Here is a 26,323-nt window from a genome sequence, read left to right as displayed (position 1 = left end):
CAGAGCAGCTCCTTGCATGCGAGTATTCATTCGTTCACTTATCCTGTATCTGTATCTATGACATGAGATTCTAACAAAGGTGCTAGACAGTGGTGACGGCCTAATTACAATTGTTCACATAAAGGAACACCAAACCTCTATCACACTTCCTAGAAATAGTCATCAAGACAGAGACAAGGCACTCCATACCATTAGTTTCATTAGGGATGAAATATCAAAGATAATCATACGAACAAATAATCTCACAAACAGACGAGTTGAACTATACGCCACAATGCTTGGGTTTTTCTTCTGTTATCACAGATCACTTATTACTCTTTTTCACACATGGCCCTAGTTTTTCGTGAACTTGAGTGCAACTCCCTGTGATAGTAGCAAGCATCTTTCTGCTTTCTATTTTGTTCCAGCAGGGTGCTCTGCAAAGTTTACTAACAATTGATCTTAATCAACCAATAAGTATGAGTTATACAATATTATAAAATAATGATAGTACATCTTCTAACCTTTTAAATTTTTAACACTCTCCCCAAAATATAAGCGAAGGCAAAATATTTTTCTAGAGGGTATTACTAATTTTTAAAAGAGTTGGGTTTTGTTTGTTGTTCGCTTTTTTTTTCATGAATAAACAATCTTATATGTTCCATCCTCACTATCCTTGCAGTGCGTAGTGGAATGATGTCATCTCCTCGATGGTGAGTTGACATGTATAAATCAAACGGAGACGAGACCTCGGCTCATCAGTGCTACACAGGACCGAATGCTCTCATCACTCACTGGCTACTGTTGGCCCCGTGTAAGGACAAATGACAGTCATTTAGCAACAGAAAGCAGGAGTCGGCTCAGCCGGTTGGATGACATCTCTGCTCGAACGGTCCCGCTCTAGATCTTCACTAGGTGAGTGGAGCTAGCTCGCCTTGCAGGCCTCAGTAGTGACTTGATAATGCGCCCCATAATTTATAGGTCATAGGCGTTGGCGCCATACCTGCTGACTAGGCTTACTGAGTTATTCAGAGTAGGGAACACGCTAGATAGGAAATACGGATACGTGCAGTTGGTTAGCAGTTATATTTTCTGTATGAAAAGCGCATCAAAACCATACAACAATTTACCAACTAAATAACAGGCTAAGCCTGGCCATTGTGTGCGCTTGTAGATGTATGTAGAGAAAAGTGCTGCGCTCTAATACTTCATTTGAGAGACTCACCTTCTAGTGTTAGTCTTTCACCGACTTGAAGATTCGTGCATGAACTGAGAATAAAACGATGATAGGATCACAAAGCCGAAGTAATAAATTATCTATACCAGATCTCCGTGACAAAGAGGTGCACAAGTGAACTGGGTTGTAGACGAACATTGAGTATACAAGAAAAGCAATTATCCGACAGGGGCACACGCCAACACGCGCACCACAGAGGACGTCTCTCGGTCGTAACTGCACTATCACAACTTATATGTGGTATGACGGTTAACTCATAATAACAGTCCACAACGGTCGACAAATGTGGAACCATGGGTTTCTACACTATAACTGCTCCACGAGTCGAACATACAACGCAAAATGCCATGTCTTCGCGGTCGTCGTGTTACCATGGCTCTAGCCACAAGATACATCACCCTATCTGCTCACCACTAAGTCTTCAACGGGGCCCAATTGTTTCTCTCAGAACCATCCAGCAGCTTCCTCTTCGTCACAACTCCTAAGGGAAGGACTGTGGACTAGGTTGTCCTTGCTGGAGCGTGTCAAACCAAGCGGTGCAATGCTCCTTGCCGTTGGAAGGGATCACAAGTGTCTATACGGGTTGTAAATGCATTCACACTGATGTCTTGTAGATCTCACGTTTCTTTATTGGATGTGCTCATCATACTTTGGTTGAAAACCACACAGTTCTCGCAGGAATAAATTCTGGGGTAAATTTTGCGCATGTCAAGTTGTTGATACTCTTCCCGCGAAGCACCTTTTTCTCGTCATCGTTATCTCATATAGTTGTGTTAGACTTTCTCTCTGATGATACCTGTAGAGGTAGAGTTAAGAGAATGGATTTCTTCGACATACTTTAATTCTGTGTTACAAGTGAGCGAAGAACTTATTAAAGGATTTTCTATTCAGTTGCAAGTACACATGAAAACTGCAATAAAAATTGTAATCCTTGTTAACCCCTTAAATAAGTAAATCTCACTTTTTTAGTATGTGGTGGTTCTTTATGTCTGAATACGAGCTCTATGTCATGTTATATGCCAGCACGCGGATACTGGAATCATCTCCTTCGACCCCACTTCCAGGATCCTGACGGGCCTTTTGGTGTACCGGCAATTCAGCGCTGAGTAACTAATTATATCTGTTATTTCATGGTGACCCGATTACCTGAGATTTGCTCTACCCCCCGCTCAGTCTAATCCGATGTGGAAATAAATAACGACAGATATAGAACAGGAAGCCACTTTTCTTAGATAGTACGTAGGAGCAAATAGGAATTTTAACACACTGCTACATCTTGACGAACCCCTACTGCAGTCATAATGTTTGTACTATGATCTTCTTGTTTGATAACGAATCTCAAATACTCTCTAGGCCATTCCTCTGCATTCATAGGTGTCTACAACAACAGGTCTATCCAGATAATTATCTTGACTCGGTTGAGAGGCTGGTCCAATACCTTTAGTTCGGAAGATTTGCGTAAAAAAATCGGACCATGTGACGCCCAGGGCCTTGTACATCTCGGGCAAGCTAGGCAAAGACTTTCCATAGATGTCACGCAACCACAAAGTCATAGGGTAGGATTGTCAAAAATAATCATCGGCTTGCTAGCATACTCACTTCCTCTCTCTCCTGTAAGTTCGTAGATATGAGTTTAAAGATTTCACTGAAGTCCTATAGTCCATACCTGTAGAGCCTGAACAGTTCCACTTCAGATATCATTACCATTTTACTCGACGCACGCACCTCGTTCTAATAAATCTTTCACTCAAAGAAGCGATAAATTCATTCTCCCTCGTCTCGCTCATTTCTTTCGTCTCACATACAATTCTTTTTCGGTTCTGAGCGATGGAACCTAAATAAGTCTTAGCGCTCAAGAAAGACACATAACATGGCTAACGGACCGCAAGGATAGTGGGTTCCTGCATCGCAGTCACGAGCTTGTCCCATCCATTGTGATTATCTCTCTTTCATGGCTTAAAGAAGAGGAAAATTATTTATATCACCAATTGCACTATGAAAACTATCGTGAGGGTAACATATATACCAATATCATGTTACTACTGAGGAGAAGCAGGAAGATCGTAAATATGAAATAGTGTACAACGATGTCGAGAGTTCAGTTAAGTTGCGCACTAGGATTATTATCAACAGTTCTGAGACGGAGTAAGAAGTCGCAATGATTAAATTGTATAATACGAGTTACTATGTCCAGAGAGTTAATAAAAAGGTACAGGACAAATAGGTTGGACAACGTGAAATGAGTATGTTCTTTATTCTACAGACGAATTATTGTATTCCCTGTTATTCGCGGAGGATATCATGAGGTTATATCTAGTACTACAAATACAAATTTTTAATGTCCGGGAAGTTCGCAGCAGATACTAAGATACCGTGTCTTCTCGCTAGTCTTTGACTTTCAGTGATAGTTTTGGCGCACTCTCTACACAGTTTGGTGGAAGTGTGTTATCGTCTGTCGGCCCCTAGTGCTGAGTCAAAAAAGTTCTCATAGATCTGCGCTTTTTTTTCAAGACGGGAGGTATTTTGGAGACACAGTGATACGGGTTACGCTCGCACGATTACACAAGTCACTCAAGAATAAACGGACGTTCCTTCTTATGTTGTAATAACTTGATATACAGTCTCATCTCAGCAGATTGAGGTCGAGCTAACGTTAATCACGGCTGACTAGTCTCTCTACTAAAATTGTAGTCTTGGGAATAGGATACACAAAGACTAGCGAAATCTGACCGCACGGCGATCCCTCGTCTCTATTAACCGGGAGGCATGGCGAGAATTAAATCGAGTCACTATAAAAACGATCTGTCTAGAGTCGTTCTTTCGAATGTGCCACGCCCATGTATAAGGTGACAGACAAACACGGTGCGATATAGTAAAGTTGTCGCACCGAGCCTAACAGGATACTCAGAATAATAATATGAGCCAGCCGTTACCGCCCAGGACTGCTAATCGCAGCCAGGCTTGCCCGCACGGCATCCACCGTCACACCCCAGACAATAGCGCAGGGACCTAAGGGATGCCTCCTAACATTCCGGTGGTATTAAGAAACTGGAAGACAGTGTATTCAGATTCCTTTCTGGCATAACTCTGTCACATGGCCATATAAAAAGACCCAGGCTAATGATCAGCGGTTCAACTTCACTTTGCCGTTACATACTTACTATACACATTACTGCGTTACAATATTTGAAGTCCTCTTTTCCCCTCCTAAAGACTCACTGCTTAGAGTCAGAGCACCGAAACTAACCGCATCTCTAGAACAGCCAGAAAAGATATATAGTTCCATTTGATGGATGTCTCTGCTAGCCGTTATCGTGGTCTTCATTCTTAACACAATCATGATAGAGTATAGATAGTCCCTAATACGGGCGGTAAGTGAAGTTTCTTTAAATCTTTATACTTTAAAATGTAAAAGTCTTTAAATATTTTTTTTCAAAATTAGGTAAACAACAACAACACAACAACAACAACAACAACAACAACACAACAATAATAATAATAATAATACTGCATTCCTGGACAGCAATCGCAGATATAAACCGGATGCCCAGGATTGACTAGCCTGACCCTGCTGTTGCAGGTCTGAGATACATCAGCATCAAGAAAGCACCACAGTTGTCTCAAGCATGCTGATGGGTGCCACGGATGTATAGCTCTCTCCTTCCGCTCTTCTGGCGCGAAGTCTATGAACCAACGGTATCTCCTTCCTGTGCTGGTCCGGACTACAATCAGAGTCATACATTACTATCCCATTATCGCTTGATGGTTTGACCCCACGTCCTCACGCGAAACAACCATTCTCTGATATTCAGCCATTTAACTGACAGTGTCTTCTACTCATCATTACTGACTATCACAGCCCGACATAAAGCGTACTAATACATTGCTTACTATTGCCCCACCTGTAGCATATAAACAACCTCACGTGATGAAGTTGCTTCCTGTGTAAGTTTTACTGATCCGGCAGCTAACCAATGTCACTCTGAGAATATATTTTGAAAAAAACCAACGTTTATCTGATGGCCCTTGCCCAAATGGCCGTCTCCCTCCTTACCTTGCTTACTACGAAGACAGATGCCTGCTCATATCATTTTTTTTTATTGCTTCTTCTTGTTATGCAGTCCATTCGTGTCGTGCGCACACGGTGTGCAGATGGGGGCTACGGGTGTATGACGGCCCTACGGCGTGCTGACCAGTTGCCAGGCGTTGGGCAATGAACACGTTGTTTGCGCGCTACCTGGGCCGCTACGTCATGCTGGCCATCGGCCGGGGTGGCGGCGACACCAGCACCGCCATCACCAGATGCTCTCTGGAACCCAGTTGGCTCCTCAGTCGGCTCTTTTCTCATCCTCCCAATAATGTGTGTCGGGCATCGGAGGGTGTTATGCAGGCTCAGCTGTCCTGTGAGTTGTGCTGATTTTCTGCAACCAGTTCCACGCAGAAAAATAAGACCATTCAGTTATTCAAATTGCCAAACAGTCAGCTTCAACAGACCGGTCTTACCGTTCGAACACATGTCTTGTACCACCTAACCACACCACCACACCACCACCAAACCACCACCACCAAGCGCTCACAGACCACCACTAAACGACCACCAACCACCACCACCGGACCAAGGACCACCACCACACACACCAGCAATATGTGCCACAAAGATACAATGATTTGTAAAAGCCGAGGTCGTCTCCACAATCGACTGATTGTTTGTTTTGTTTTCAGCTTTGATTGCCATGGTGTTCCCGAACAATATCAACCGGAGCTTTCCTCCGCCTTCCACACAGCCAAAGCCACCTGGCTTCACTCTCACCTTTCCTCCTCGCTCGCTTCTTTTGCCTGCGAGAACGCATCTACTGTTGATAGGATATTGTCGCTGTCGGCTACCTGGGCTACACTATCCATCGTGTGAGATTCAACGTGGCCATCCGCAGAACAGGAAGAAACATCATCAGCGAGATTACTACGGACCTTGCCAAGGGCTCGACATGGAGGTCAAAAGTAGAGAAAATTGTTGTCGATCAGAAAGTCGACAAAGAAATAGAATTACTAAAATGTGTGAAAGAAAGGCGAAGTATGGTTAGTACTCATGTTATAATTATTACCTGACCACTGTGGACTAAGTTCACAAAAGAGTTTTCCTCACGTTCACCAATAGATTCCAAAAATCACAAGAATACCATGACAGTTACTCTGCTCTCTCTCCTCCACACACACACAACGATGATATATTATTTCACGGGTAACTGTTTACTGTATTTTTTTCGATGCTAAATTAATTGCTTATTACCGCAATTAAAACTTCTTAACTTTTACTCAAGTATATAATCTACCAGAATGGTGTTCGGCCTTTTGTGTAAACACTTAAAATAAAATAACATAAGTGATACCATTGCTCATTGCTGAGGCATAGCATGGCTTTCTGAGTTGATATGTAAGCTCTGTAAAACAATAAGGATTTGCTCAATAATTTATTGTGACAATGTGGGATAATTTAAAATATATCTCACCATATGCCAGCAAATTAGCAAACTGCCTTGTAAACTTGTTTTTTTGTGACGGTTAGTTTTAACTCGTGTATGAACGGGTGAAGGTGCGATCCACGAAGGGGTTGAGCCAACACTGGAAACACAACTAGCATATGTCATTGATTGATGCAAATGGCGAATTTTCCCAACTGCCAACGATCCACCTCGTAGCAGTGGGTATCTAAGCTGTCTCTGTCGTAATTCGTACAGAGTTTATTTTTTTTTTGAGTGACTAACTAGAGTTACACATACAGACCGTAAAACAGCGTGCAAGAAATTATTTTGACAATTTGTATAAACTTTGAAACTAATTTTAAATGAATTTCTGTTGTTTCTTATGTTCGTAGAGTTCTTATATATTTTGCTCACGTAGCAATATCAGGTGTATATGACCTTGTACAAATGAAATCCAGACATTCTGAAGGTAGGGTAACATTCCAATCGATGAGATGATTTTCAAACTCCTTAGATGCCAGGTAGAACTATTCACAATAAAACGCTTTTTCGGTTTAAAACTTACAAATGTGTGTAACATTAAGACGTATTTGCTACGAGTAAATGTCACAATGGTCGATTGTGAAAAATAAAGGTGCAAACATTTTTTTTATTTTCTCTTCTGTGCTTGTGCGTGTGCGCGGTAGGTATTTGTACGTGTTGCCTGTCGAGAGCGTTTGTGCACGCGCGTGAAAATGTGTGTAAATGGCGTGCGTTTTTGCGTTTGCATGTGTGTTGTGTGTTCATGTTGTACGGGGACCTCGAGGACTACTTAATGTTTCTTACCCCAGAACACTTGTCGCTGCTTTATAAGCACCGCTTCAGGTGTAAAACAACAGTCTCAGGCTCTGGACTACGCTTTAAAACTTCAGAAACAAGACAATCTTTCTAGTTTCTTTATGCTGCCCCAAGGCAACGACTTGCTCGAGATCGCGCTTCATGACTACGGCCCCAGAAGGTAAGCTCCATCTTTGCTAGATCGCCTGAATAATTACATTTCGTCTGCGTCAACATAATTGTTCAGATTTCATACATATATAACATCAGGGGTATTAGCAGAAATCACAAACATCTTTTGCTGCTTGATTACTGTATGCCTATATGGCTATATCTATATTCGCTTTGTTTTCTTTCTTGGAAGATTCGGATAGAATGTCGAGCTTTTCGATGATCATCCGTTCAGATAGCGACGAATAAGACAGAAAACTTAACAAGAAGACAACTAATTTTGTATAATGATTAAGAGGTTTCGTAAGTTGTTTGTTTTCATTAAATGCTTGAGTTTTAAAATCTATACATAAACAATGAAACCTCGGTTTTAGACAGTTTTCGTTGGTTGACTCGGATTTTGTCGGCATGACCTCGCTGCCAATTTTGCGAAAACAAAGGGCGACCCACGTGTTATCCTGCTCAGTGTGGCGTTGTTTCTCGTGTGATCATCACAGTAACGTACAGTAAGTGATTACTGCTTACACAGTATTCGCTGTAATGTGTTTTGCGTTTTTCAGTTTCAAAATGATCCGACGCACGTAAAATAAAATCACATATACTAAAGATATCTCACTGTTTTCCTTGATAATAAGTTAACACTTTCCTTTAAGCTCCATCATGGCTTCATAACGGGACCGAAGAAAGTTTTCAGAGCCATTTACATTAGTCTTTTATATTCATTTTAAATTCAATTTCTCATTGTTTTTAGCATTAAACACTATATTTATTCTCAATGAATATGTGTGAAATAATTATATATGACCGAGGGAAACCGTCAGTCAGGGTACATATGTATTGATAGGCATTTTGGAGTGTCTAGAACGAATTAATTTGATTTACATTGATTCATATGAAAATCTCACTTTTCCAAAGGGGAGTAATCAATGATAATGTGAACTTGACCCAACAGAGTTATTGTACTTTAGTGTACAATGGAGACAGGGAAAGAACTAAGTGAATATTTTACCTAAAATGAAAAAGAAAAATCTTATATGTTATATAAGAAAACCTGTAATTATTCAAAATTATCTGCTTAATATTCTTGCTCAAGCAGCACCTTAGCTGGATTGGCTGTTTCGTATTTGTGTGGTTGCTAAGCTCGCTCCCCAGGAGCGGAGTCAAAATGCCGGACCTTCCGTCGCCGCTACCTGTCACAATAGCCAGGAGTTGTGTCAACAGTTAGATGAGATAGCGTACTCGTGGCATGTCAGCTCAGGCCGCGTTTTGTCGGCTCAGCTATTTTGCTAAAAAAAAAAAAAAAATGCTGGATGCTACAGCGCACGTGTTAATTCTGTTATCATTGTCCGCGATGCAGTGTCAATGGACCGTTATCAATAAATTTATGTTAGCCTCATACATAGCTGCGGCGAACTGTCATTGTGTGCACGATGCATCCGAATCGACTCGAGGCAGTAAAGATTAGACAGACGTCACAAAGTAAGAAAGCAGAAATCAAATACCATGTCTTGGACATCGAGATTGATGACCATGGAGAAGCAGCGTGCAGTACCGGCATATGTGAACAGTACCCTGAGGAAATTAAGCTTTTTCGATATAGTGAGATTCCAGACTTTCTGAAAGGCAACCCATGGGTAATTGATGGCTACCGGGTTTTTCTGCCTTTTGGTCTCTGCGTGAAAAGGTTTGTTAAGTCTTTACTATGCTTACGGACAGTACTTTGCATCACTTTGCAATCCATCCCACATATGATTTTAAACTGAGGTGATGTCTGTGGGCTATGTGCATTAGACATTTTAATAACATTTCAAAATAATGTAAATGTCTACAGATACATCCACTGATTGCATCTCCTCATCTCCACACAAATCCAGTTATATTTTGATGCACGTTCATAAATCTTTTCTCACAATTTTAAAGCTGTACACTGTTTGGAAAATATTATTTAACATAATTTTAATTGATCACACTTAGCAGCAAAAGAGCATTTATTGTTATTTACTTTTTTCTGTTTACAGTTTGTTTGTTTGGAATAATGAAACACTTAACATCTGGTCACATCTGATTGGGTTTCTCGTTTTTCTTGTCCTGACACTATATGACAATCTTATTGCCATTCCACATCTCAGAGGGGAGACAATTGATCACATTTATGTGACAATTGCTCTTCTTTGCTTCCAGGTAACTATACTTGCTCTGATCAGATTCCTAATTACATTTTCTTGTACTTTTACAATTTAAAATTAGGAAAACATAACATGTGTAAAATAACTTGATATTGTACCAGAGATATTGCTGGAATATTTTACAATAGGCAGTAAAATGAGAAGTAATTCTTAATTTTTATTTGCATCTTTTCCATATTCTGCATCATAGAACTTTGTAATTCAGTTTTTTTTAGTTTGTGTGAGTTTTGGTGAAACATGCAGTGCTGTGTTTTCTTGCAGTTCTGCATGCTGTGTTCCACGGGCTTCCATATTTTCTGCTGTCATTCAGAACGCGCAAGCAGACGCTGGCTGCAGGTGGATATGACTGGGGTTTCAATAGGCATCATAGGTTGCTATATGCCTGCAGTTCACTATGCATTTTATTGTATATCTGTAAGTATTTATATATAAGCATTTTCTCTTGTCCTCTGTAAAAAGTGTGCTTCTATGCATTGCTATTAGTGTATGAACATAAATAGTGTACGAACATAAAACGGACATAAATCTGCCAGATACATATCAACATAATTATAAACAATTGCTATACATGTATATACCATTCTGTACGCTGGATTTCAAGATGATGTTAGGTCTTATTTGCTTACTCCCATACTAAAGTCAATATTTTTACTATATCTTCTTTACTTAATGGCTGTAGGACAGTGTTAACTTTTAATTTCTATAGAAATGAATTCCTGGACAAAGCAGACAGCTTTGCGATGAGACACATGTTACTTTCTGCTAGAAAGTTGTTGGTGTTTTAGGGAAAAAAATGTATAGGAGAATTGCACAGGGAGGCTGGCTGTTGTGTTTTATATTTGAGTATTTGAGTGACCTTCCTCCTCCCCCACCTCTCTCTCACCTCTCTCTCACACATACATATCTTCTGCACCAAACTGAAAAGAAGTAGCAACAGAACACAATTTCTTTTTCAGTTTTTGTTATCTTTTCAGTACCAATAAGAGGGTTGGTTATTCTTTGCTGTCTTTTCAGATATGGCGTGATATCTACATTCTTGCCATCACAGTCCTAACAGTTTCAACACTTTGGTTTCAACTTCACCCATATTTCTTCACAGCACGTTGGTATTACTTGCGCATGGCAGTTTATGTTGGCCTGGCAGGTTACGGTATTGTTCCCACAATCCATTGGGTCTACCTTAGTGGTGGATTTTCCAGCAAGATTGTGCAGGTGCAGTAACTTTTTTTTCTCAGATTTTCCAAAGAGTATGTGATTACATCTGAATCAAATAATATGCTTTACAAAAGACAGCCTAGTAGTTACAGCCATGGTATCGAAATCTGAAGGTGTGAAAACTGGCTAATTTTACATACACCTATATGTTTAATATACACAGCATATTTTCCCCGGTTAATCAGCTGTAGAATGAGTACTTGACAGGGTGTTGGGGAGGCTACTGTAGCACTCCAGCTGGCTGCAAGATAATTGAGGGCTATAACACTCCACTATAATTGTAAGAGACTGCCTTTATTTCTTTGTTTTTTTCATTTGCTTCATTCTTTTTATATCATTTTCAGAAAGAGACAATTGATATAAATTTTCTGATTATATTTTATCAGAAATCAGTTTTGCATTGCCTTGACAGTTTACCTTTAAAATTAGCATTACAAATTGTGATTAGTTTTACAAACATTCCAACTTACAGCTAAAAATAGCTGTTTTTGTTTCATAGCTTTTCTTTCCCCAAGTCACAACAATGTATCTACTGGGATCACTGGCACTAGCATTCTACATATCAAAATTTCCAGAGAGGCTGTTTCCAGGTAATTTTTCCATGATTATTAAAGTGCTAAAGATAAAAATATGTCTTGATAATGTGTGTATTTACAGGTACTATATATAAAATGTGTATCATTAAAAATGGAGTTTAGTTCATTGGTCAAGTTGTGCCTAATAGTAATTTTGTTTATAGCCAAAATAGTTTGTTAAAAGACTATGCATAGTCTTTGCTCTATAGTGACCATTTACAAAAGTGTATTTTGTTGACAATTTTGCAGGCTGGTTTGACTACATTGGTTCCAGTCATCAATGGTGGCATCTTATCATACTTCTGGCTTTCCTGTTCTGGCACAGTTCTGGGAAAGATATTCTCAAATACAGACTTACACATGGCTGCCCAGCTTAACAGTAAAGTGCTAGTGAGTCATTTTAATGCAATGATTGGAATGGCTAGAGCAGTAGTTTTCACTGGACCTCAAGGGAGCAAAACTAAGTATTCAGTACTGTTATGAACAGAGGATTAGATTTCTGTAAGTACTTAAGTTAATTTATAAAGATATTACATAGCATATGTTCTTTTGTGTCCTAAATGAATGTGATTTGAAAGAAAGTGAATTTTATTTTTTTTTAAATACTTTTTTCTTTTATGTTATTTAGGTGTCAGATCCGCAGCTTAAATCACCTCACTGATTCACTTAAGGTCCTTGTCGTGCACACAACTTTACCTAAATGATTTATCATTATGGTATCCATTTCTCAATAAACATAGTATGATGTTTATATGTATGCCTAAGGGAATAGTGTAAACCATTTTTAGTTTTCTTCTGTATCAAGGCTAATACTTGATAAAAAAAAAAATCAACAGCATTAGCTAGAGTATAGCTCATGCAACCATTACCTTTGAATGAATTAGTTATTATTTGAATTTGGGTGAAACAAATTGACAAGTCATTAAAACCTTTTTAGATTCCAATAAAAACATCTTACAACCATAAGAACTACATGTAAATGCAATTTAATGGTGTTTCATTGTATTATTCAGATAGGTATATTCATAATTAGATATAAGTTTAATATTTTCTGCATGCTAAATTTTCTTTCTGCCAGAAAACAAAGTGGGCCCAACAAACCGTAGGTTACCTAGACTTTCATTTTAGAGGAGAGTAAAAGGCTACAAAGAGGTTCTGGCTGTTATTATTGGGTTTTTTTTTTTCTCAAGCAACTCAGGAAGCGGAGACTGTTATTTTCAAGCTGAAGTAATTTTTTCAGGAGTTTTAGTGAAGGTTTAAAAGTGGGTCTGCTCTTGCTAGTCACTACTCTGGTGGATTTTTCATTGTTTGAATTATGAAATAGCTCAGATACCAGAGTACAGGTGTCTGAACCTAGAAGTGCGCATGCATTTGGTTCAATGCCCACTTAGTGCAGCACACTTTCCCCATTAGTCTACCTGTTCAATGGGTACCTGATCCTGTAGAGGCTTGGGGAAGTCAGGTAGCAAGGAAGAGGAGATAGGCAGCACAATCATAAAAGGATTGCCACTATAGTAACACCTCACTCCCAATGACCAAAAGATTAGGGAACAACCTTTACATTTTTAATCTTTTAAAAGGTTAAGCCTTTTGCCTCCAGGATTTACTTCCCATTCTATATAGCCTTCATCTTTTTCAAGAATTGTAAACGTATCAAAAACTCAAACTACATTGTTTGATGATTTTGGTGTATACTGAACCCCAAAGAGCATTTATTGATTCGTGGTAAAATAGCAATGATAATTGTTAAACACTTTGGAAAAAAGCAATTAGTACTAACTTACAATACATACTGTCTCATTTTGTGAGCAAGAGAATTGCGTAACTGATGCAGTTTCCCAAGTTTAAAGTTACTATTTGCCTTTAAATAATATAAATTGCATTCAGGTTTAGGATCACAATATTTTAATTGCATACTGAATTTGTTAAAACTTATTTATATGGCAGGGTGAAGACCAGAAGGGGAGGAAAATTTTTGTGTTATTTTCAGAAGATTCTCTTAGTCTTTTAATTTTTTTGTGTAACATATATTCTTGTTATTGCTTTGGCAAATATAATTAACTTAAAACATTCATGCATAGTTTGTTGTATGCTTAAATGATGCAATTTAATTTTGACTGCTAAATTCTCATGGTCAGATTATATACACAAGGGTTTTAGAAATCTGATTGTTTATGGGAACTTCATTGGTTTTTTTTTAAACTTAAGTACTGTGATTTATAATAAAGCTGGTTTTTCATTTTCAAAATTGTTTTTTGAAACATTGCTGCAGGTGCCAAATGATTTGTATGTATGAGGAGGGATATCGTGTAAATGAAATGGCCCGTTATTTTTTGTGCTTTGTCAGTTTATGCAGTTTATCTATCTTACACTTTGAATGACATTTTATAGTAACTGTTTCACAGTCTACAGTGATGGTGAAACCTGCAACCACGAATTATTCCTCTTTATGATTTAGTCTATCAAAGTTCAGCAGTTCAAAAATTTATCACTCCATGTGCAGGTAAATCTTACATTTGTGACCGATATGCTTGTACAACAGAAAAGGTTAATTATAAGGTTCCCTGCCTCCCCCCGAAACAGAGTCTGGTATAGCATTGCTTTAATGTCATTGTCGAATTAGCTTAATTTCAAAAACCTAGTTAAATGAAAAGAATTTATAATTTTTGTTCAGTACATGAAGACAAATTTGAGGTTGTAGAGTATTTAGACTGCTGAGTGTGGTGCACGTTTGTAAACAATGAACTGTAACTATCCATGTACATAAATGAATGTATTGATTTCCATATCACAAATATGTTCAAGACACACACATGCATAAACCTTATTTGTTGTGGCACTGAGAAGGAAAGAATCAGATTTGGTGCTGGTACAACATATGTGCTGAATATTTAATCATCTTCTTTTAAGAAATTTTCTTCAAAGGCAATAGAAGAAAAGGTGCCAGAGATAGCATACCACGAGTTGTGAAGACAGTAAGGAGGACAGCATATAGAATTCAGCACATATAAAGGGTGGAATGCAGTGATAATTTGTTCATCGTCACCAGCAGCAGCAAGAAGCACAAATCTAACATTTTATAAATCATGAATGCCAAGGTCTAGGTCTAACATCATGTGTGGAAAGAAGGGGACAACTCCTGAAGCAACACATAATACTTTTCTATGGTCTGTAGTGGTTAAATTTTACACCTCACCCACACACGCACACACACGTACAAACCCAATAGTCACAGGAGATAAAGGATTCAAATACCTTGTTAACAAATTTGCAAACAAAGTCATCCATATGACCAATAGCCCTGCATGTGACAGTTTAAAACTAAAGATTAAGCCAGTCCGATAAATCCCGACTTAAAGCACGCAACCATTGCCAAAGCAGTTTTTTTTTTTTGTGTGTGGCATTATGCCCAAGTATTTAAGCATCAGGTTTTCAAAACCATGAAATGGAACACAAGTCCAAAAATGAGTGTTAACCCTGTGAAAACTTTACATTCTCAATCACTTTTCTTTTTAAAATAAGGGGGAAATGTGTGTTCAAATTTATGGAAAAATGCAATTATCATCTGCATGAATTATCAGATATATACAAGATCATTGATCTGACTGATTCAAATATTTTCAAATGCAAAATACTAAAATCTTACTAAAACAAGAATACCTAATCTCAAAGAAAACCACTTCATAGAAAATTAATAACAGCATGGCTAGCATAAAACATTAAAAGCATAATAATTATTTCAATAATAAGAACAGCTATTTGGTCTTCCAAAATACAAAGCTGAAATTCAAGTAAATAAGTAGGAATTAACTCGCAGGATCAAAATGACGCAGATCTCTGTATTTTCTTTACTTAGGGGCAGCTTTCTGTACGCTAAAAACCAGTTTAGTGGAGATTAATTGCAAACTTGCCAATCTTCTCTTTATAGTTCAAATTTCACAGTTTATGGAAAACTTTTGATTGACAAAGAGTTATGTTAGTGTTTACAAAAGTAACCGCTATACAAATGATTGAAGAAAAATGGCCACCAAACAGAAATGTCTCAGAATCCTTCCTTATATGTCAAAGCTATGCCATTTTGCTTTGTAAATGCAAAAGTAACCTAAAAAAGCAAAAAGCATGTTCTCTTTAATCATACCTATCCGCTTTAATGTAACTGAAAATTCAGTTTGCAATACCTATATGACCTGCATGATAATTGCAAGATAAAACAGATCAATAATTTCAATGAATAAATGTTTTAGTTAAGCAAAGATGAGCATTTTTCTAAGCATATTTCTCCAACAGAATGTGGAATCATAGATTTATAACCACAGATTTAACACTTTCAGCACCATTACAAACAGCTTCCATGAAATTTTGCTATGCTCCAGTTGATACCCATTTGAGTAAATATAAACTTCATCAGAGACACCTGTTTCAACTTACGATGGAAAAAAAAATTCTCTTAAAGAAAGCTTTCTTTGGATTATGGGCTCTTTGTAAGCAGGCTAACATGATAAAGACATCAGCCGTAATATGGTAAGCCTCAAAGTTCTAAAGTATTTTCACTCTCAAAGTCTGCATTTACTTGTCTAATTGAGAGCACTTAAAAAAAAGTTTGGAGTGTGTAGCTATAAAAAGTGAGGAAAGCGTTATGAAGAAAACTGGTAAAAAGATAATTACAGAGCAGTCAACTAAAGGAAACTTGAGTGTTGTCCTCTCAATGGCAGCTGTAAATGTACTGGTACTTTAAATGGGACTTAGTATAAGGTCTGGCAAGCAGGTATGTATGCAAAATGTACCCATTATAAGTAATAATTATAACTTTGTCAAGAACCAACAAAATAATTTGAGTTTAGTGTGATTGAAAGAGAAATGTTTCTCTATTTTTTCTGAAATATCTATGCGATAACTCTTATACATTATTATTATAGTCTGACTTGATACCAAAATAAATTCAAGCTAAGAAAAAGAATTTTTCAAAATTAAATGGAAATGTTTATTGTTTATCATAAGCATTTCCACAAAAATGGCAGTTTCTGACTAAAATATGCTTTGTTTAGTAGTTCTAAACAACACAGCAATCTCATCTGTATTTTCAGATAAATGATAATGGAGGATGTTCAAGATGAGTGGTTGACAATGGCAACAAAAAATTCATACTAAATGCTCATCCAAACAAGACACTTTTGCATGACACCTGGAATGTTCCACAATTACATATGGTGCAAATAACAATGCGGTGTTAACTAATATTTAGATCAATTTTAAGGTTACAGATCAGAAAATCTTCATAGGAAATGCCTGCACAACCTATAAATTTAAATAATAGATAACTTGAGGGAACAAATCATTTTTATACTGTGAAGATTGTGTGATCCAGTGTGAACATTCCTTTTTTTAGCACAGCATATCAACACTACTATAGCACATGAACTGCTTTTTGGCATCTTGTGTTTGACTTTGGATTGTGACTTTATTTTGAAAAATAACATGAGTACAGTTATGTGTGAGTATATTTTACTGTTTTAGAAACTGTATTAAGTGTGGAAAGTGTGTATGTTTGCCTGATTGTGACACCCTTCTCAGTCATCCAGCTTCATTAGCTACTGCTCCTTGTAAAGTACATTGTGCTCACTTCCATGTTACATGTTACAATGATATTATATATTTTTATATGAGGATGTTCTTTGCTATTGCAAATATGTTCAATCCACACTGTGTAACAAGCACAGAGCCTCCCCTTGTGCTAGAATTCTGCTTTGTACAAACTTTCCATTACCATCTTTTTAATTTAAAAATGAAGTGAAAATTCCATACATTTCTTTCATACCTACCATCTAAAACTGTACAAGAACATTGCACATTTACTAACTAGCTATGCTGACCTGTGTATCACCTGGTTAGGAGGAGACAAAGAAAAAAGAGGACACCTACATTTTAACAGGCATACAGCCCATACTTCTGTCACTGTCTATGCACAAGTTGGTCACAAATGTTAGTTTTAGGTAGAGAAATGCCACACCAAGTGGAATGGACATATAAAAGCCGCCTGAATAATGCACACAACAGAAGATATGTCTCATAAGCAACACCACAAAATTGTGTATCGTCTGTTTAGGCCTTGGGTGCATTATTGCAATACTGAAGTTTACTGGGAACATAAACAAAACAGTCTTGGTCTTAAATAGTTCTGGCTTTTGTACATACATGCACGCTAATAAACATTTTGTGACAGGTATGTTATACATAGTTGTGCAGAAGTACACTCTTTCTCATGTATGCAACTCACCCCCTCCTCCATGGTAGCCAACAATATAAGTCATGGTGCAAATACTTGACACAGAAGTACAAGAAGCAAATGTTGTGACTAAGATACAGGAACGTTTAAGCTTTGTAGCCAACAATGAAAATGGAATAAGGACAAACTTTCTTTTCAAATCACTGGCCCCAATCACAGATACTGTTGCATCCACTGGCTACTACAAACAATCAGATGCAGGTTATTTCACAAAATACTCTGAGCCTTAAATGAGATTATCATGAGACGTTAGCTTTGACGCAGAGACCACCACAAACCATAAAAGCCCGAACAAGTAGTTTTGATAAGCCACTTTCTTTCCAAGAACAGTCAAGAGCAAGCATACAATGCCAGCGGCCTAACTACAATGCCATTAGCATGGATATAATTTGTACAACCTTTCATTTCTTGGAAAAATTTTAGTGACTTGTGCTTATCAATAAATAATACACAAAACTTTTCCAGTTGTGTCTACTAATGCTACTACCCATTACTAATGGAAGATCAAAATTACTGTACAAAATAATGCTGACAGGCACCGTTTGGTTCTATGTCGCAAAAATGTAAACACACATGTAATTAATTTTCAAAAAATTGAAAGCAGAGCACATTTCTGAGGTTAGTGATTGCGAGTTGGGTTTCAGCAAAATCTGAAATAAATATGAAGACAATGATTACTGATGACTCCACTCAACTTCTCAAATCTCTAGTCCTCCCACTAGCCAGGCACCCTGCAGGAAGATAAACATGTTTGTGACTTCACATCTGATATTATCATCTACTTCATTGCATCTGTGTAGTTCTTCCTTCACACCTTTTTTAAAAACCCTGAACAACAGCAGGTGAATGTGGTATGCGGTGGGATGAGGGTAGTGTGTTTTTAAGTCTAACGTCATGCATGGCTGCTGAGGATTAATAAGACTAAAATGTCAGTACTATTTTAAATAAATCCTTATTCTTTTATTGAAAGAACATGGATAGCTGCTTCAGTGACAGCTGAATCGCATTAAGCTTACTATGTCTACAAATCATGTGCTGAATTTGCTGCTGGAAGTCTAAAATTATCTTGTGATATATGAATCTTAAATGGTCTTTGATGTTGTTTTATTAATATCTTCATGTTTCATGTTGCTTATACTACGGATGAGGTTTGAATGGTTTTCTTTAAAAATGAAATGCCTTTGCCAAGTCATGTGAGATCATGAAACATAACAACTGAGACTTCCTACTATCCGACTTTAATCTTCAAGTGAGACAGAATGGAACTATCTACAACTAGTAGTGAGATAAGGAACTCAAAGTAAATTTACCTGAAACTTCTAGTGAGATAAGGAACTCACAGTAAAATTACATACGACATCTGGGGTGATCTTAACCTTGTGCGCAACTCTTCACCATTGTGAAAGAAATTCAGGAGATTGTCCTATCAAAATGGCAAATCTTGAAGACATTAAGACATGAATCATGACTGATTTCAAACTGTTTGGTTAAACCTCATTCTTCTTGCCATTCCTATAATATCAGTCAAAGAAAAAGATGACAAGCTTTTCTTTTAGAAATCTACATAAATCTCCAACAACAATGAACTGCATATTAATATTAAACAGCCACACACTCTTTCTCTCTCTCTTCACACCTGACTGTGACATCTAAAACATATGTCAGATATACATACACTCGAGTCAGTATTTCTTGTAATACAGCTGAATGCATAGCTGCCCATCTCATCTCTCCAGGCAAACATAGGTTAAAACTCTGATTTCAGCCTTGATATCCTGATCTACATGTTCTAAAGCATAGCATTCTAAAGTGATCCGAAAAAAAAAAAATCAAGCAGAAAGCTGATGCATAAGCATTCAGTAGCACAACAAATACTGTCCCAGGACATGAAACGATCCCCATATCTTTTTTTCACCCAAATTTTCAAAATCTTTACAAGAATCACAGAAAAAGGTACAGTGTGGACTTGATACATGCACAAAATAGAATAAATGTTATGTCTAATGCTATTTTTTAATAGTCCTTGTATTCTGTCTTGGAAATCCACAATTGTTTGCATTCCTTAACAACTATAACAGCTTTATTGATTTGAAATATCTGCTCTGAACAGTTATTTTCTGTTATGGATGTACGATACAATGATGGCCTAATAAAACCCATACCATGTGACTGACATATTTGTACAAAAAAGTCTATGAAAAGATTTATTATAATAACAGAAGGATAGGCTACACACCCTGTTGCTATCTCAGTATAATGTCATAAAGTATCACAACTTCCTCTTAGACACTGCCCTACATGCACAACTTTAGAATGTAGATGTTTCATCTCTCTCTAGTACATCTGGAATGTAGCAAAGAAATATACTAACAGAGCATTTTATTAAAAAATGTATGGAGATACGCACTAAAATTTTATTCAAATATGCACCCTATACATGTATATATATACCAAAAAAAAAAGAACTACTAGTGCCTTGAAAAAAAAAAAACCCACACACACACACAAGCAAAACATGCATGCACTAAGAGAGAGAGAATGAAATGGGAGTGAAGAAACAAAGTGAGACTGACAGGTGCAGGCATCACAAGACAAACCAGGTGAAGCTCTTAACAAGTTTATCAACAAAATCATATAATGTATTAAAAAACAAGCATGTTGATGAGCATTGTGCAAAAGATGAATGTCAGAGAAAGAGAAAAGTTAAATGCAGAGGTGGCTGATTTGCACAGAAATTTAAAAAAAACACACTCAAGAATAGCTTAAGAGGAAGCTAAAATGCTCTTTCTAATTTCATGCTGTCACTTTCACATATACTTTCTAAGAAGGTTAAAGAAAGTGAAAAACTAGCAAATAATGGAATAAATCAGGAAATATGTACACATAACCAGCATTGAAAATGTATCTGTCAGGCACCATAGAAAAACATGGGAGAATCTGTGTGATGAAAAAGCACAGCATACACACTCTTCTCAACCTCCTCAAAAAAAGAACTGTTTTTCAGCACCTTAAAAAAAATATCGTTCTTCAGCTCTCTGCATGTCTGATTAAAAAGTGATAGAAGCCCAAGAAATCATGCTGCAGAAGCTCTTTCTGCATTTCTGTGAAGCATAGAAATGACAGTCATGTGTAAACTAGGTGTTGCATCCAAAATCAAAACCTGTTGTGTGCTGCATTTTCTGGCCATTTTTAAAATAAAAATAAAAACTCTCCACGCCTTGAAACAAAATAAATAAAATAAAAATAAAAAATAAATCCAACTTTTCAGGTCTGTTGACTGAAATATGCAAGATGCAACTGATGTATCAAGCAAAAGAAACATGACTAAATGTATCAACAGAAAAAGAAGTTTATCAAAAACTGAAGGTTGAAAGCAGAGAGCAGATTAAGTATACCTCCAATATTATCAAAGTGATGTTTATGGCCACCTCCAAATTTGCATACACGTTTTTACATATATAAATTATCACAATATGAATCGGCACTATTTCAAAAAAGATCAACAGGAGAACAAACTTTTTGTCAAGTTAACCAAAACAATGACAGTTCATAACAGTGCAGGCTTAAAATGTAGTGTGCATTGTTACAAGACACACCACAACCATCATCACAATACACTCGAAAAAATGGCTTTACTTGCAAAACACCACACCTACGCTGATGTGTATATATATATATAACCACATGCACACATTCCAATTTTGTGAACAAAATTGAGTAACAATGGTCATCAGCATAATCATTGCCTATGGTCATCACACAACTGACAAAAAGGGAACAACAGAAATGTTATCCTTTTCATTTGCCTATACAGAAGGAATCGAAGAGGCAGCATGTCAGTATCTTAGTAACAGCTAGAATCTCCAGAATTTCACATTCTTGTTTATGATTCTTTCACTCCCCATAACATCTAAAAAATTCAAATTTCTATTGCTAGTCTCTCTCTCTGTGTGAGTACATGCAGGCATACAACAGCGATGAAAGACAAAAGGAGAAAAGATAACTGCTCATACATAGTACAAAAATCAGTCAAAATGCATTGCTTCTGATTGCTTTCATGTATGGAGTGAGGGGAAGGAAAAAGAAAGTAGGAGAGAGAATGAGGGATCTGCTGAGAGTTTGTTTAAAGATTAGTGCTCACAAGAATTTCTCAGGGGCATCCACATCTACCAACTTGGAGAAGAACAGTTGAAAGGGAGATGAAAGGAAAGGGCTGGACATGGGGTCACCTAGGGCGCGTTTCAGCTGATCAACATCAGTGGTGAACTCTGGTTGAGGCCTTATGTGCAACCTGATGCACAAAGAGGAATAGATAGATAGATCCACATCTACCGACACAACATCTCCAGCGATTCAGACACTGTCAGGTTGTGAAGAAATATAACAGTTGGCTCCAACTACAAGCTATAGCGAGCCTCAAACCTTTTTTTTTTTTGCTTCTGGTAGCACACTAACCACCAAGATACGGAGTCTTACCAAAACAAAATGTGAATTCCCATGCCTACACCCATGCACATACACACCTACATATAAGTGCACACGTACCTTTTTGTATGATAAACTGACTACCATGTATTGTATACTATATTTAATAAGCAGATTTATAAGTTGACTGTCCCCAACATAAAAGCACTTTACATACAGGCACATGAGCATACCTTTTTAGGATAGGCTTTAAATGCACTGTCATGAACGCACACACAAACATGAACACACACTGCACAGCACACAGACACATGCTCACACTTATATGATTAAGAACACAGTCTGTGTGCTAGATTTGCTATGTGCATACTTTCATGAAGAGCGTTTCAACACTTCAAATGTTTCCACATGCTTCATGCTTCAAAAAATCGTGGGTTTCTTGCAACCAGTCAAGACCATGCTATTCTCTATGTTGATACCATTTGACAGTTTTAATGCCGTGAGGACAATTGTGCATTCTACACTTACTTCTAAAGCAATATGTGGCTTCAACAGTATTGTTTTCATTTAATTTTTTAAAACAAAGATACTGCTGATTAAATTTGCCTATTTTAATAATTTCAGAAATTGCAGGCTTTTTTTGATAGATCATAGTGCACATCAGATAAATAATAGCGAAGATTTCCTCTCTTCAGCATTGATGTGTTGTTATGTCTAGAACATTATGAATAATAGCCATAAAACATAACACTCAACAATAAATAATGAAACAATTTTTAAAAGAAGTATAAAGCTTAAAAAGAAAGAAGAATTTTAAGAACTTTGTAATGCAAAATTCTACTTCTCCGAAAAAAAAACCCACCAACATAAGAACCCACACTAAATGTAATACATTTGCTAACTTTCAACAATATCAACAGCATGAACTTATACACTCCCAACCCAATAAAATGCCATTAAGACTCACCCTAATAAAATGGACACTCAGAGCCTTCCATATGGGCAATACAGCCTGAGTATCTCTTTATATTTACCTTCCCACAAGAGAAATATCCTAAAGCAAAGATCTGAATTAGTCACAACCACTGGCTATGGCTTGGTTCTGCAAATTGTGCAGAAACCACATGTAACTCTCAAGCATTGATGATGACAGGTTATGGGTAAAATTTTTAACGTTTTTATGATTTACAGCTCATGAGCTAATGTTAAAATTTTAAGTATAACATTAGTTTCTGCCCTCTGCCTCAGTGACTCAATACTTCACCATGCTGTAATTTTGATTAAAAATGAAAATAAAATCTACCATTTTCAACAGACAAAATATGTCCATGTTTTAACATTCCTGGTTAAAAAAAAAAATACTGCTGAAAGTTGCTTTCTTATCAGTTCTTCACACCTAAACAATGGTAAAGTAAAATAATTTCATGCAGAAAGCTAAACACCTAGTCACTTTAGTGTCACTAAAAAATAAATGTATACTGAAAGAGGAACATTAAAAACGTCTTGCTAGCAGTTCATTTCATAAGCAGCCATTTTTCATAAAAAGAAGAAAACATCACCACAAAACCATTTCCTTAAAATCACAAAACTGTTGAGAAGCCTACACTTCTGCCATGAGAAAACAGATTCCATATTATTTGACTGGATGTTAAATACCATTAAGTAAGCCTTCAGATCAAGTAATCTGTTATGCCATCACCTCACAAAAAACGCATCCAAATCACAATAAAACTTTGGTCTCGGCTTTTATGGAGAAGATGACCGAGTTAAACCACAAAACCTCAGGAAGTTCTCACCTCTAGAATTGGGTGTGTAACGGGCAAACATCTCATGATAATATTTATTTCTTTTTCACAGTGAACGGCTCAGCAGTCGCCCCTGGAGGCAAGCGTTTATGTTTGCGAGGCCATGTTCCACAGTCGTAACCACCTGAAGACACTTTAAGGGATTCTGAGGAGGCATTGGTGACGACTGGTGGAGAGTTGCCTTTGGCATAAGCTGGGTGTCGGATACTGGAGATGTGCAAGTTCTGGATGGAGTGGGAAGCCCCCATATTAGCTGGGTGTGCCCCAGACCCCATCAATGAAAGATCTTTCCCCTGTTCCTGGGTAGGCGAGTCAAGCTCTCCTTCGTCCTCATCATTGAAACTCATGTTGGAGAAAGCTGCACTGGAAACATCGCGGCTGGGAATGTCTCGGTTGGTCCGCTTGTTGCGAGTCTTCAGTCGCTGGTACTGGCCAGAATCCCTCACTTCTGCGCTGTCTACCATCGGTATCTGATCTTCTGCTTCAGCCAGTTGATCAGATGTTTGTTTCCATGTGTACTGGGTGTCAAGTTCAAATGTGTCCCTGGCCTCTTGCACCCAGTCTCCCTGAGATCCAACATGCTTCGCCATCTCCACTGACTTCTCAATGGCACTCAGAGGCAGCTTAGCCTTCAAGGGCCCCGAAAGTGACACAAAGTTGGATGCATTTCCTGGTTTTCCCCCCTTTCTACTTTGCTTCACCGCATGGTTGAAAGGGACAGCCCCAAAAGGATCTTCTGCAGAAAATGGAGGCTTAGGAATAGTTGCAGGCACTTGATGGAGTTGAGTAGGTCTGGAAGGCAGAGGGCAGGAGGGTGTTATGAAAGCATGAGCTGAGAGGGAAGTGTCAGGGCTGAGTGACATTGGATGAAGGGCTCTGCTATGAGCTCCAGCAGCACCAGAAGCAGTCACAGCATCATCAGGAGTACATACCGTCAAATCCTCCGCCTGCGGAGACACAGTGTTGGATGAAGGTCCTGTGGCTGTAGAACTAGGTGTGTGCTTTCCCCCAAAAGGTGCATTGCCAAAGATGTCGCTGTCTGGGCTTTGCGCTGTCAATGTTGTCTGGCTAAGAGTGGTACTGTCTGCTGGGCTTACCGTTTTTGATGACTCCTGGCTCTGGCCACTAGACCGTTGTTTGAAAGGGGCCAAAGCAAAGACGTTGCCCTGTGGCTGGGCCGATGAGCTACCTGTCCCCAGCATGCTGGAAGGTGTCCTTCGTTTGCTGTTCTTCCGGAAAGGAGCAGCAGCAAAAACATCACCAACTAAGTTATCATGAGGTGAAGAGAGAGAAGAGATCTGGGAAGAAATCAGAATGCTACTGCCGGTGTTCACAAAATCCAAGACTTCTGCATTAGGAAGAGGTTTGGAAACACCAGTCTGCTGCAAGCCATATGCAAGCTGCAGCTCATCATCTTCCAGCAAGGGCCGCACACCATATTCATGTCCAACTACTCTATCAGCACCAACTCTGCCACTACCTGATCCACTCACATCTCCTAGGGCCACATCTCTCCCTTCCACTCGCTGTCCACTTTGTGAAGAGATGTTTGGCAAGGCCTCATTATCCCACCTCTTACTGATACCTGCTTTTACTGGTCGAGATCCATACTCATCGTCAAGCTCCTGATAGCCAAAGTCATTTCTCTCACCCACATCATTATTTCTGCCCTGCTCATCTTCATCTTCAGCATACGAAGAGAGGGATTCCACCTGGTCTTTTGTAGAATCTTCTCTAAGTCTATCCAGCTCCAGATTCAAGTCGTCTCGAGGATGTTCATCTCGATCTTCTGATTCATCTGTGTCTACCAGCTGCTGGTATTTTGAGCGTCCTAATGCTGCTTTTATCTGACTTCCTCCAAGAAAATCTCTGGATCGTGGTTCTTGCTCATCCACATTAGTCTCTTCTTCTGAGCTGTCACCATGTCCGGAAGCCCCTGCAAGCAAATTAATTTCATGAGGCTTTTACAGGAGTAGATAGTAGATAGTAGATACATAAATTTTCTTTTAAACACATACAACTCCAATACAATGGTAAATTTGAAAAATTACTGTCCAAACTCGTTATCTCACCACCAAAAGTTCAACACAAATGATTGTGAGAAAAGACATAAAGTGGGTATATAATCCATAACCAGGGTCACTTTGGGGG

General features: G+C 38.1%; 2 protein-coding genes across 2 annotated transcripts in view; one reads left to right on the top strand and one right to left on the bottom strand.

Annotated features, from left to right (window-relative positions):
* The first annotated feature begins 8,692 nt into the window (after positions 1-8,692).
* LOC112575821 (progestin and adipoQ receptor family member 3-like) lies at positions 8,693-13,907 on the top strand. Its single transcript, XM_025257861.1, has 7 exons — positions 8,693-9,367; positions 9,702-9,864; positions 10,131-10,283; positions 10,884-11,081; positions 11,584-11,674; positions 11,909-12,049; positions 12,288-13,907. The coding sequence occupies exons 1-6, from the start codon at positions 9,114-9,116 to the stop codon at positions 12,034-12,036; spliced, it is 987 nt and encodes a 328-aa protein (XP_025113646.1). The 5' UTR covers positions 8,693-9,113; the 3' UTR covers positions 12,037-12,049; positions 12,288-13,907.
* A 611-nt stretch (positions 13,908-14,518) lies between these two features.
* The window catches only part of LOC112575694 (AP2-associated protein kinase 1-like), a 41,472-nt gene continuing 29,667 nt past the window's right edge, over positions 14,519-26,323 (bottom strand). Inside the window, exon 16 of the mRNA XM_025257676.1 lies at positions 14,519-26,108. Coding sequence (XP_025113461.1) covers positions 24,208-26,108 — 1,901 coding nt within the window. The 3' untranslated portion in view covers positions 14,519-24,207. The remainder of the gene's footprint in view (positions 26,109-26,323) is intronic.

This window comes from Pomacea canaliculata, linkage group LG1 (assembly GCF_003073045.1).
Source record: "Pomacea canaliculata isolate SZHN2017 linkage group LG1, ASM307304v1, whole genome shotgun sequence".
Classification (NCBI taxonomy): Eukaryota; Metazoa; Mollusca; class Gastropoda; order Architaenioglossa; family Ampullariidae; genus Pomacea; species Pomacea canaliculata.
The sequence above is the reverse complement of the archived record's forward strand: the minus strand, read 5'-3'. Positions and strand labels throughout refer to the sequence as shown.

Bases quoted from the DNA above. Each gene is read 5' to 3' on its own strand.
- LOC112575821 (XM_025257861.1), top strand. From the start codon at position 9,114: ATGCATCCGAATCGACTCGAGGCAGTAAAGATTAGACAGACGTCACAA. The intron at 10,284-10,883 runs GTAAGTATTTAT...CTGTCTTTTCAG, and splicing joins ATGCATTTTATTGTATATCT to ATATGGCGTGATATCTACAT. The intron at 11,675-11,908 runs GTAATTTTTCCA...ACAATTTTGCAG, and splicing joins TCCAGAGAGGCTGTTTCCAG to GCTGGTTTGACTACATTGGT.